Raw genomic sequence first — 12,537 nt, 5'->3', positions numbered from 1 at the left:
CACCAAACGCTTTCTCTTCTTTGAGCCACTCCTGCATGTTCGACATAAGCCTATACGCAAACTCTGTATATGACTCACTTCTGTCTTTCTCATTTTCCCGAAACTTCCGACGGAACGCCTCCGCAGACAGCCGGTACTTTTTTAGCAGACTCGATTTTACTTTGTCGAAATCCTCTGCTTCCTCTCTATCCAAGCGAGCGACTACGTCGGCCGCCTCGCCGGGTAACAAAGTGAGCAAGCGCTGTGGCCACGTTTCCCGAGAGAACCCCTGCTTCTCGCACGTTCGCTCAAAGTTAACCAGGAACAAACCAATGTCCTCTCCAAGCTTAAACGGCCGCATCAGGTCAGTCATTTTGAACAATACGCGTTCTCCTGCACCGTGTGCCTGACTTCCATTACGAGCGCGTTCCATCTCTACCTCAAGACGCTTCATTTCCAAAGCGTGTTGACGGTCACGCTCTTGTTGCTCACGCTCTTTCTGTTCTTTAAGTTCGCGCTCCTGTCTCTCTTTTTGCTCTTTAAGTTCGCGCTCCTGTTTCTCTTTTTGCTCTTTAAGTTCGCGCTCCTGTCTTTTTGACCTCTCCTCAATAGTCTCAAGGCATTCCGACAGCTCGTCATCCTCAGCCTCTAACTCAAGAATAGCCTTTAGCAGTTCAGGTTTTCTTAGTTTGTCTGAGACATCCAGACCCAACTCTCTTGCAAGCTCCAACAATTTCGGTTTGCGCAACGACTTCAAATCCATGGCTGCTCTGAATGCTGCTTTCTCTACTGCTTACTATTGTCTTGCCGCAAACTAACCCGGCAGCAACGACAACCACAATTACCAGCTCTGTTTCTGACACTAACAAAAAGCCTGGCAAAGCTCAGAAGAAGAAAGTCCCGCACTCACCAAACCTCGCAGGCAGGAATTCCGCGCAGTCGTTCCGCTGCAGGCAACCAGTCGTCACACAGGGCTCGTTGCACTGCTCCCGGATCGTCGTTGAGCTGCTCAGCATACCGTCAACTGCATCTCTTCGCTGCTGGCCTCCGTTGTCGCGATCTCACCGCTGGCAGACAGTTGTTTGAAGTCGGAGGCGATCTCACCGCTGGCAGACAGTTGTTTGAAGTCGGAGGCGATCTCACCGCTGCCAACCAGATGTTTGGATCGCACCGCGGGTACGATCTGTTGGGAACTCGGCGCTGACGCCCGTGGTTGTACCTGGGTCGCAAGCCCCAAGGGTAGCGTTGGCCTGGCGGCCTGGGGTACAACTGGAAGCATCCGAAGGTCCCGGCAAAGCATGAGTCGACTGGTAACAACAAAACAACTTGTTTATTCTAACATTGCAAAGAGTTGGCGGTCAGGTTGACCGAAGTAGAGAGACGGGAGAGCACTTTACTCAGCAGAAGAAATCGGAGCCCTCCTTCTTGGCGTCCGGGGGCAGCTGTTTTTATACTCTCGCAGTTGAGGGCAAGAAGGAACCCCTCAAAAGACGAGCACGTGAATGTACAATGGGCTAATGGTGACGCACACTGTCGTAGCGCTGCCGTAGCACCATGTCGAGCACGATCTCGTAGCACCCTGTCGAGCACGATCTCGTAGCACCCTGTTGTAGCGCTGCCGGTCGGGCACAATGACTGTAATGAGAGGATGATCCCTGCTTTGGCATCGCCTGTTTCGGGCACAATGACTGGAATGAGAGGATGATCCCTGCTTTGGCATCGCCTGTTTCGGGCACAATGACTGGAATGAGAGGATGATCCCTGCTTTGGCATCGCCTGTTTCGGGCACAATGACTGGAATGAGAGGGTGATCCTTTGCGGTCGCATCGCCGCAGTCGCGCCTGGAAACACCTGCCGATGAGTGTTGCGGCGACGACGATCGGGCCAAAATGTCTGCCGCCCCGCCGCAGTCGCGCCGGCAAAACCACGTGTCGCAGGCGAAACGCAACACTTCTAATATCTTTATTGGCATGTTAGCACAGGGAAACCAGGCGGTATTTGGGTATTCAATTACTCTAAAAAAAGTCGTATAGGTTAAGAGTTAAGAGTTTTACCTGTTCAGGTGCTTGCCGTGGGCTTCTTAAGAAAAACAATCGTCATAATGCAGTTAAAGTTGCGTAGTTCACGTGGGAATCGGATCTGAAATCGTGCAAAATGAAACTAAGCTACTTATGTTCTGTAACTACAATGAGAAGTGTGTCGTTTAGAGCGTATAAAAAATCATACTTATTTTCTGATATGCGCACGCAAGACAGCAGATTTTGGATAACGTTTAGTGTCAATTGCCAGTTCTTATTCCATTCGAATTTCAGCTGTAAGAAGTTGTTAAGGGTCACATTGTCTGGGAAGAATTTATAGGGAACTTTTTTTTATTTCAGGCTCATGTATAGACAACAGAACGGGCCTTTTCTGCCTCCGTAGCAACATTGGCCCTTAATGATGCTACCTGGCGCACATTATAACATGCCTTTACGGCTCTTGCGCCATAAAACCACAAGGTACTAATGACTAACTAGCGGTATTTTTTTACATTGTTGTTCGAGATCAAACTATCTGGGGCGACCAGTTAAAGGTAAAACAGCAGTTGCAATTGTTGCTGGGTTTATTGCCGCGGTATGGCATTGTGAGCAAGCAACCAGTCCTGCTGCTTTGCTCCTTGACAAGTGACTGCAGCACGTGGGGTTTGTTCAAGGAGCTAACCCAATAGCATTACCGAAACTCTGGCATTACTTATGATGCGCCCAGCCAAACAAACATGTAAAAAAGGAATCTAGCTGTTTTTTTTTTTTGTTGTTGTTGTTGTTGTTTTTTCTGCAAGTGAGCACCTCTTCTCGTTCGCGCCAATCGCAGGAAACCCATGGCGGGCGTAATCTGCCTGGTGGCCGTCGCATTGGGTGCCTGCGCCGCTGTGGGCGTCCAGCACTACGTCAATGGTTTCGAGCCCCTGCCATACACGTACATCAGCGATCTCGAGTGAGTTTCGGGCGTGCGCAACCCAGCCTAATGGGTCGTCGCCCTCCGGCCCCGCACTTTTATTCGCTGTTTCCTCCTATGTACTCATTATATTCGGTGTTCAGCTCCGCGAGAACAGTGTCCTTGTGTGGTCATACGATACACACTCTTTGTGAAAAGTTCAGAAGCGACTCTTAGAGTGACAATATTCGCAGCCAAGCCCTGCTGTAAGGTTCTTGCGGCACTCCGGAGCTCGGAAAAGTGTGAAGCTGCGATCTAGCTCTGTCCCTCCCAAGCCCTGCGCCTTTACATGCAGCGGATGTTCTACGGAGAGGCCTCTACAAGGCCCAACGACGTTTTCAGCAAGCTTCTGACAAAGACTAAAGCGTACAAATGGCCCACACTCTGACGCGGGCACATTGTGACATGCACTCTTAGGAGTAAAATTTCTTCAATATGCGATCGGAATATACAATAACAATTATGCTACCTTTATTGAAACAAAAAACTGTGCATGTCCCACACACTCAGGGTGTAAATGTTTTGGTAAGGATTTTACATATAGCTCGCTATCTACAGCCTCGTTTTGCTTTCCGCAAGTTGTTACTAGATGGCGCGACGTGTCCGTGTAAGGCAATAAATTATGCGTATGACGCGAGCACGTGTGCAACGACAATGGCAAGGCGACTGCACGACGATGGTGGCATGACGAATGATTTGTTGTAGTCTGATGAAAGAAAGGTTGCAGCATGTTCTGTAACAACCTGAACCAGTCAAGAAACTAGTGAACTACGTAAACTGGGCCGATCCCAGAAAGCGTAGCAATGTCACATAGCGTCTCAAAAGCGGCCAGTAAGGAAGGATGGGGAAAACTGCCGCACTCTCGATTTCATCGGCAAATTTTTGCTGTGGGACGTGATGCACGCGCCAATCGTCTCAAAGCGCTAGCTGCCACAAGAGAAGGAGAGCCGTAAGGTTGCTGCTCACTCGCTCTATGCATATGCCGGAAACTTCTTTTAATTGAAGAGGGTCCAGACAAGTTCGGAGGCCACAGGTGCAATTGAGAAAAAGAACGCTTCGCATTGAAAGAAGTGGCCGGTATGCCACCTAAATAGTAATTTAATCAAAAATTGCACGCCTCCATTTCCGATTTAACCTACTTTGATCGCTTGAATACAAACAAGATTTTGGACCGAGAGTTGTACGGTTCTGTACGTTGATTATACGTGCCTGCGACCTTGCTTTTGGACATAATTACCGTTAATTATAGAGCAATCAGTGTTACCCAGTTCTTTAAAAAATGTCAATACTTGACACACCTCGTCATGCTGTTGATAAAAGCATATGGCTGAAGGCACCAAATGCCCATAGTGAACTGATTAAGGAAAGTCTGTCTGCAGCTGTTAACACATGACGGGGGCCCGTCAGGCCTGCTTATGGGCTCCCTGTTCCACTAATGGTCCTGTTTAATTTTCCGCAGCTTCTTTTTCAAAGGACATGGAGCAATGTACCTGTGGCCGACGGGCCATTTGACATCCTTCGTGGCTGGAGTCCTCGCGGCGTTTTGCTTTCACAAGTACAGCCACGTCAGGTTCGGAAAGGTACGCAATTCGTCAGCACGGACGTTCTTGAGTGAGAATTTTTTATGAAATATTCGTTTTATTGTGAGCGACGTCTTAATCTTTGCTTTATTTCAACACCTCACATGAGTTGTATCAATATCTGCCTTGCCACAGAAAGCGGGGCTAAGGAAACGCGTAGCGAATTTACTCCAGCTTCTAAACCAGCTTTTCCTTAACTTTGTGGCTACATAAGTGATTAGCCAAAATGACGAAGAGTGTTTTCAGAATGTAAAGATACAGCTATGCTGGTTCCAAAGTCAGGCGCCTCTTGACAGCTATAGTTGAGCAACATGTGATAAAATTTCGGGCCGTGGCCGTGTGAGGGGCAGAGCGAGCGCGGGCAGTATACTCGTACATATACATAGCTTTTATTCCTCCGCCCGTATTGGCTCATGGTCACCTATGAATAGTGAGCAAATGGAGAGGGCTGTGTTTTTGTCTTTCTTGTGGTGGCCCTTTTTGTTTGCATGCCATCGTTAGGTGAGCAGTGATACATCTGTACGTATTCGGCTGGAGTTGCAGTGCATCTCCGCATTTCCGATAAATGTTGACAGCCTTCCGAGTCGCTTCGGCTGTCGCCTTACGGATTCACTGTATAGTTGACTTATTCTGCCCAAAATATAACATAGAATATGTAAGGAATCAGTTCAAGCCTACATACCCACACCAGTAAAAATCACGGGATGCTAACTGTAAGGACAGGTGAGTAAGGGTAATCGGTAGATCAGGTCGAGGGGCCTAAAGCACTTGCTATTGATAGCCCAATGCACTTATAAGTGGGATAGGGTCTAATTAGTATTGAACAATATTTTTTAAGTCGCAGTTTCGCCCGAAAGGTGAACCATTCATAGCGAGAGCAAAGTATCAGACAATTACACGCAGGACCGTAGTTTTATAGCCTGTGCCGTGTCTCCAAAACTGATTACGCGACCTCCAATGCTCGCCCTTGCATGATCGCCCTCCACCGCAGGGCACCCGCCGCAGATGACATCCAAGATCGGCTCGCGTATGCGCGCGGTCGCGGGAGCAGCCACAGTCGGGCTCGTGGAGGATACTATGGCGGAAGAGCGCTCTCCTCCTCTTGCGAGAGACGCGCGGCTGTTTTCCTCTAGGCCGGCCAAAGTATACGAGGTCTATCCCAAAAGTTCGTGCAGTAAGCTTTTTTTTTTAATGCGTTTCACAATGTTTCGGATACGTCAATGTGGTCACCTTCATAATACGTCCTTTAAATACTGTTTCCACCTGTTCTTCCACTGCTGGAAGCACCCTTGAAAGTCCTCTTCTGTGAAGCGCTTCAGAAGCTGTGGCGTTTCCTTTTGAATAGTAGCTAAAATACCGCACCCGGAGCACCTTTTTGAATTGGGGTAAAAAAAAATCACCAGGGGGCTAAATCTGGCGAGTCGGGAGTGTGTTCCAGCAAAGTAATGGAATTGTGTGCCAAAAACTCACGCACTATCAATGCAGAGTGCGTAAGAGCATTGTTTTGCTACAGGATGCAGCGGCCCTCTTACGACAAATTTGGTCGCGCGCCGCATACACCATCTTTCGGACGCTTCAGAACCGCCATGTAGAAAGCTGCATTGACAGTTTGACCTTCAGGTATAACGTTTAGTAAAGCAATGAACGGGGCTAGTTGGTGGACGTTCATGAATATTGTATTGCGCTTAGTATTATTGTGCCACCCACGTCCACTTTTTGTTCTTTTATGTTCGTTCTATAGTCCTTCCGTCGGTGTAATAATAATTAAGCGCAATAAAATCACTTCAGGTATAAACTTGAGGTGCACAATTACATGGCCGTCAAAAAGCATGAATATCGCTTTGTTCTTCCCCGACTTTTCTTTCTTTTTTGGCCTTGGCTCATCTTCCTTTTTCCACTTTTTGCGAGCGCCATCTGCGTGGTGTTGTTGCAAGGAACCGAGCGGGCCTCGCCACTGTATGAATGGTAGAAACGCTGGAAAAGAGGTTTGTGTTTGAGTTTCCGTGCAACAGAATTATGCTTCCTGTTATAATCAAATTACAATCCGACGCTCTCGTGTCTGTAGGTTGTGGTTAGGTAGTACTTTATGATTTTTCTGACACATTTTACTTTGAGGAATTCAATTAGTTCAGTAACGCCTCTGCGCGACGCGGAGGGCCTGCGTGGTTGTGGTTAAGAGTGATTTTTCGCCAAACGACGTCCCATGCAAGACGATGACACCGGATTTTCAGCGATACGGGGCCCCTAACGCTCTCGCGTTTAAAATAACGAGCAATGCACGGGTAAAACTTTGGCCATTTCAAACTGATTTCGCTGAACCACTATTGCACGTCACGAAGGTGCATGTAAATAAATGTTAGACATAGTACAGTGATAAGGGCGGTGAAAAAATCGAAATAGAATAATGGTTAAAAATTAAGAAATAAATCACGGGTTTTACATGTCAATACCGCTATCTAATTATGAGGCACGACGTAGTGGTGGACTCCGGATTAATTTTGAGCTCCTGGAGTTCGTTAACGTACACCTAAATCTAGGTACACGGGTGTTCTTGCATTTCGCCCCCATCGAAATGCAGCCGCCGTGTCCGGGATTCGATTCCGCGACCCTGTGCTTAGCAGCGCAACACCATAGCCACTAAGCAACCACGGCAGGTCTGGAATAATGGTGCTATAGATTATTCACGCTATGCATTATTCATTATTCATTCGTTATGCATTATTCACGCTACGCATTATTCTCACTATGCTATAGCATCGCGAGACGTGAACTTGTCCTCGGAGTTGAAGAAAACGTAATATCTTTCAGTGGTCTTTCATAGAAACAATGTTTCGAAGTCGTCATCACGGCGTGGCTGGCCCTTGTTTGCCTGCAGGTGACATACGCCCTGTGCTGGACACTTAGCGTGGTGACTGCTCTGGCGGTGGTCTACTCGGTGTTCGACTGGAACAACCGGGGTTCATACGTGTTAGCCTGGGCGTCCTCGTACGCCGGTCTTCACCGGCTTGCTTGGGGGCCGGCCGTCTGCTGGGTCGTGTTCGTCTGCGCCACTGGACAAGCCGGTGCGTCAGCGTTCTGCTGCCTCGCCGTCACTACGTAGCTTCTTCTGCGCGCAGGGCACCTAGAAAGAAGAGCTCGTTAGGGGCGAAACAAATCAGCTATTTGACGCTGTGTGCCACTCAACGGCTTTTCTGCCAAAGCGAAGCTTAAAACTCCTCCCCCCCCCCTCCTGTCCCCTGCCCGCGGTTTCTTTCCACGCTTCCATGTGTTTAATATTCGCTGAAACAGTCTCACTGAAACACTGCAAAGGATGGCATTCGTTATGCCATCCTTTTTCCCTCGATCTGCAGAAAAAAGATTACAGGCAACATTCAGCACTAAGAATTGAGCAGGAGGACATCTTACCATTGAAAAAAAAAACTGAAAAGAAGCGAAAAAATTATCCCTGTTTAGTTGAAAGTTACTCGCGCGGAACCAGGAGTGGGCGTAATTGTTAACTTTTGCGATCCTTCCTTTATAATATCGTTGCCTGTGCTTACAGGCCTTAATTTACGTGATTTACCTTACGCCCGTCCCATTCTGTGGCCGTGCCATGGCGCCAGAGCACATGACTCTCAACACCCGCTGTGGTTAAAGCTACGTCCGGCATGTCCAAAGCTATTTCCGAGCGCTCAATTATTTCCGCTGCTTCCGTAGTCATGGCACTAAATGTAGCAGTCGAGCCACATTTGGCTCCGCCGCAAATAATAATAATAATAATAATAATAATAATAATAATAATAATAATAATAATAATAATAATAATAATAATAATAATAATAATAATAATTTTATCGTATGCTCAGCAACAGTTGTCTTACCTTCGTTCCGGCGCACTGTTGCGATGCTTTTGCACAGTGCGTGAAAAATGATTTTGACAAATCTGACACGTAATAAATAAGTAGGCGATATAAGAAAATAATAGGGAATACTGTAATATATTCACACCGCTAGGCTCACAGGCTCGAGGCTGTGCGCCTTGACATTTGAATGCCCCACATAACGAGACGAATTACATGTAAACAGTGTCGCGTGTCGGCAAATATGTGTTCACAGGCTGGTGTCGTCTAATTCAGTGCCGAGTACTTTCGACAAAACAACGATTAATGAATTAGTTTCAACGATATCGACATTTGCAGCGTAGTTATTACACATGTTCTCGGAAGGCCGATAAACAGTTGTCTGGGCTTGTGAATATTTTCATGCCCTCGGTGCGAAGTAAGGCTTGTTTCTCCCTGCAGCGCTTGTAAACCGCCTGCTCTCGCTGGACCTGTTCGTTCCCCTGAGTCGACTCACGTATTGCGGATACCTCGCCCAAATGCTAGTAATCTCCACGAGGCTGGTCACGCAGAGGCATTCGGTATACTACACGCACTGGCTCCTGGTTAGTATGCCATCATTTTTATTTGTCGTCGTTGTTGTTGCTGTTGTTGTTCTTGCTGTTGCTGCTGCCGCTGTTGTTGTTTACTTACGGGGCAATGGTTGTAGGAATGCAATCGCATTCCTACAACACTTCACCAGCAACCATTTGCTTAGCCGCGGCATGGAGCAGTGACATTTTATTTCATGCTGGGACTTTAGTGCTTGTAATTGCATAAAATATGTGGCAGAGAGGTTAGAGACAGTTAGGTTATTCGATTGTCCTAAATTAGCGAAAACAAAAAAAACGTAAATGAAAAACACTGACAGCAATGGACGGTACGACTGTATCAAGTTAACCTTTTTACTTCGCAACTTGCTTTCCAAATGTTTTAAAGCTCAATATACGCCATGCTTCAGTTCCGTGCATAACGTAAACCTGAAATGAAGGCGTTGTATCCATTACGATTGAGGCGTGCGTCGGCGCTGTGACCATAAGTAAGTGTGCGCACTGTGCCACTGTGCATTTGTGCGACTACCTGCGGAGTGCGGCTCTGTTCAACGAGAGTTGTTACGGGGAGGACAGGGCTAATGGTTGCCGAGCTGCTGACTACGTATATCCAATAGCTCAATTAATACTGAATGAGTTGGCGAGGTGTTCGTCCGTTATTGCCAGAGGGATACCATCCACTACTCCCTGTGTGTTCCTGGCGTCGTGGACCGCACACGCAGCGAATGGGTGACGGCCGTCCTTCTTAGGGTAGCTGCTTGGTTTGTAGCTGATGGAGCCCGTGCGAAAGGAGCCCGCGAATTAAAGCCCCTTGATAATTTGAAAGTAGCGACACTCTCCTCCTCACGGCGCTTTCCTCCTCGATTCTCCTCGCCCGCCGGCTGCGCACGGCACGCTATTCCTCCTGGGCTCCCGCGGACGGGCCGCAGGATTCTATGGAGGCGTGTTATGTTGGGCCAGTTGCGCGCCCCAGTTGGGTTGAAAATTTTGAGAAATGCTAATAACAGCATCGATAATGCTGGAGGCAACGTTTATGAGGAGGTTGGTTTTTTCTTAAAGCCATATGAACGGGGTATACTGATTTAAAGGGAGCTTTGAGGCGAGTTCTATACTCCAGACAATTTTTCTGCCACATGATCAGATGCTTTACTTCGTGCGTCTGGTCTAGTATTGCTTGTGACACATCCCTTTGTGTGTGGCTTATTAAGCGAAAGCCTTAGACCTCTGTTTCAAGGTCACATTGTGAGCTACAGAAAATATCACGTGACCGAAGGAAGGCGGGAAGCGAACCAAAGCATGTGCAGCCGCGTATAAGAGATGATAAATGATTACCAAAGTAATGATTGATTACTGATTGGATTGTTGTTCATGCACCCTAATCCACCCCAATCGGTCTTAATACCCTTTCATCAACACTTCACCTTAATCCACCATAATCCGCCTTAATTCTCCTCCACGCACCTAAATCTTTATTCATGCATCTTAATCCTTCGTAATGCACTCTAATCCATCTTAATCTTCTTTAATACACTCTAATCAACCTAATCCTCCCTAATCCACCTTATGTCAACCACTAATGATTCATTAATTAACTTGGGTAATCATTCTCTCATACAGGGGGGGACATGCTTTGGGTCCCCTTTGGCCTTCCTTGGGTCACGTGATACGTCCAGTTTAGAACGCGACCTTGAAACATAAAGATCTAAAGGCTTTCGCCTTAAAACTTTAAAGAAAGCTCAATTTTGACTAGTGAACGCTCATCACCTACAATACTACGGGGATACTTGCCACTAATTTTTTCAGGGCGCAAAGGAGAATCAATAATACTGCGCTCCCGACTGAATAACAACAGTTAGCGACGTGCGAAGTAATGGAGCCACCCCAGAATATTAAGCATACTGAGGACAACCGCAACAAAAACGCTGGTGAGCAGGCCGGAAGTATGATAAAAAAATGCAGCATTATGGGATGCTTTGCTACGAGCTATAAGAAAGACTCCTTAGCTCGCAAACAACGCTGTTCTTTGTCAGAACAAAGTTGCTTCGGCCAATGTCATGCAGCCACTGCTTCCTACGCAAGCCGTTACGCTTTCGTTGTGGTATTATAAAAACGGCATAACCATCTTCAGGCTTCTTGCTGCAGTTATATGCGCAACAGCCCGGCATAGCGCTAGCACATAAGCCAGAAACACTGCGCACAACGTTCGCTACGCCGAGCTAAAGCACCGAGCCAGCCGTGCTCAGGAGGAAAATGGCGCGAACGAAAAAGAAAAACACAAGCAAAACGCAAGAACCGCGCGTTTCCAAGGGCAACGGCAAGGAGACCAATCGTCGTGCAGAAAAACGGGGGCAAAACTGGTTCCCGTGGGGGGGACACGCAAGGGGCGAGGAGGAGGCGAGGAGGTCGCGCGGCGGCGGCAGAGTTCAAAGAGTGGCGGTACTTTCAAATTATCAAGGGACTTTACCGCGAATGCCCGCAAAGTGCCTCTAGCGGCCAGTCGCGAGCTCCTTTCACGCTCGGAAAAACGCTTTTGCGTAGCACGTACTGGGCATATCGGGAGCTGTATCGGGAGTTTTTCATGTCGCTCTACAATTTTCTCATTGACATTTTTTCATTTAATTGAAATATTTGAGAAGTGTATAATTAATGAAACTAATTATCTAATTAGGCCTTACGAAAAATAATAATTTGAGTATCTCCAAGCCATGGTTAACAACATTGCCTTTGCTCTGTCCAGCTACGTGGCATTTGCGTATATTCAACGTTTGGCTCAAGTTACGTGGGACATAGGTGCCAGCGTCTTGCGTGGCTTTCCACGCTTCGTTCCCTGCAGGTGCGAGACTACTTGGGCCACACGGTGCTCATCTACATGTTCGCGTACCTGATGTACCTGCTGTGCGAGTGTCCCACAGTCAAGCTTAGCAAGGTGGCCCTCAACGCGCTCACGCGTGCCGTCAGCAGAGGCACAAGGAAGGATTCCAAGAGCTCGTCCACGCGAAACTGCGGCCGCCTTTAGCGCGCACGGCGCGCACCCCATAGCGTGCGCTTCACTCGGTTCTTGGTGGCATCGGTCGCGCCTCGCTCCAGTCGATTCCTCCGTATTGCGTGTGTCTTCATTGTTTGGTCTCGGCTGACCCGCAGTTGAAGTCTGCGCGCACCATTTAGAGTACGCCGCAATTGTGCGACCTTGCTCTTTGTTGAAACAACAAGGCGCATTCTGCAAGGTCATTTAGCGAACGAGTGAAACAGTCGTTTCAGAACTGTTTAGCCTATATATGTCATTATTTCTTGGAGCGAACGAGTAAAACAGCAACATTAGGAGTGTTGAACGTGCATATTATTTTTGTTTCTTCTTTATTTACGGAGCGTTGTGTCAACGTGTCGCAGATATGCCAAACCGGCCTTTCCTTATCGCCGCTTCATCTTTATTTCTTATTTATTTTAATTTTATTTTTTGTCACTTCACGCGTGAGTTCTCAAAGTGTAATAATCTCTACGATCAGCAGCCTTTTGTGCGGAATGAACTACCTATAAGCACCACAATTTACCTGTTCCTTCGCCGACATGGTATAGAGATCTTAACTTTCACGCAGTCTC

General features: G+C 47.5%; 1 protein-coding gene across 1 annotated transcript in view; it reads left to right on the top strand.

Moving 5' to 3' along the window:
• LOC142573036 (nose resistant to fluoxetine protein 6-like) overlaps positions 1-12,268 on the top strand; it is a 36,045-nt gene extending 23,777 nt beyond the window's left edge. Inside the window, exons 9-13 of the mRNA XM_075682537.1 lie at positions 2,830-2,952; positions 4,412-4,532; positions 7,408-7,594; positions 8,813-8,955; positions 11,774-12,268. Of these exons, the coding sequence (XP_075538652.1) occupies positions 2,830-2,952; positions 4,412-4,532; positions 7,408-7,594; positions 8,813-8,955; positions 11,774-11,956 (757 nt within the window). The 3' untranslated portion in view covers positions 11,957-12,268. The remainder of the gene's footprint in view (positions 1-2,829; positions 2,953-4,411; positions 4,533-7,407; positions 7,595-8,812; positions 8,956-11,773) is intronic.
• Positions 12,269-12,537: the final 269 nt, after the last annotated feature.

The sequence above is a fragment of the Dermacentor variabilis genome, chromosome 1, assembly GCF_050947875.1.
Source record: "Dermacentor variabilis isolate Ectoservices chromosome 1, ASM5094787v1, whole genome shotgun sequence".
Taxonomy (NCBI): Eukaryota; Metazoa; Arthropoda; class Arachnida; order Ixodida; family Ixodidae; genus Dermacentor; species Dermacentor variabilis.
Note: the sequence above shows the minus strand (reverse complement) of the source record. Positions and strands in the feature narration are given on the sequence as shown.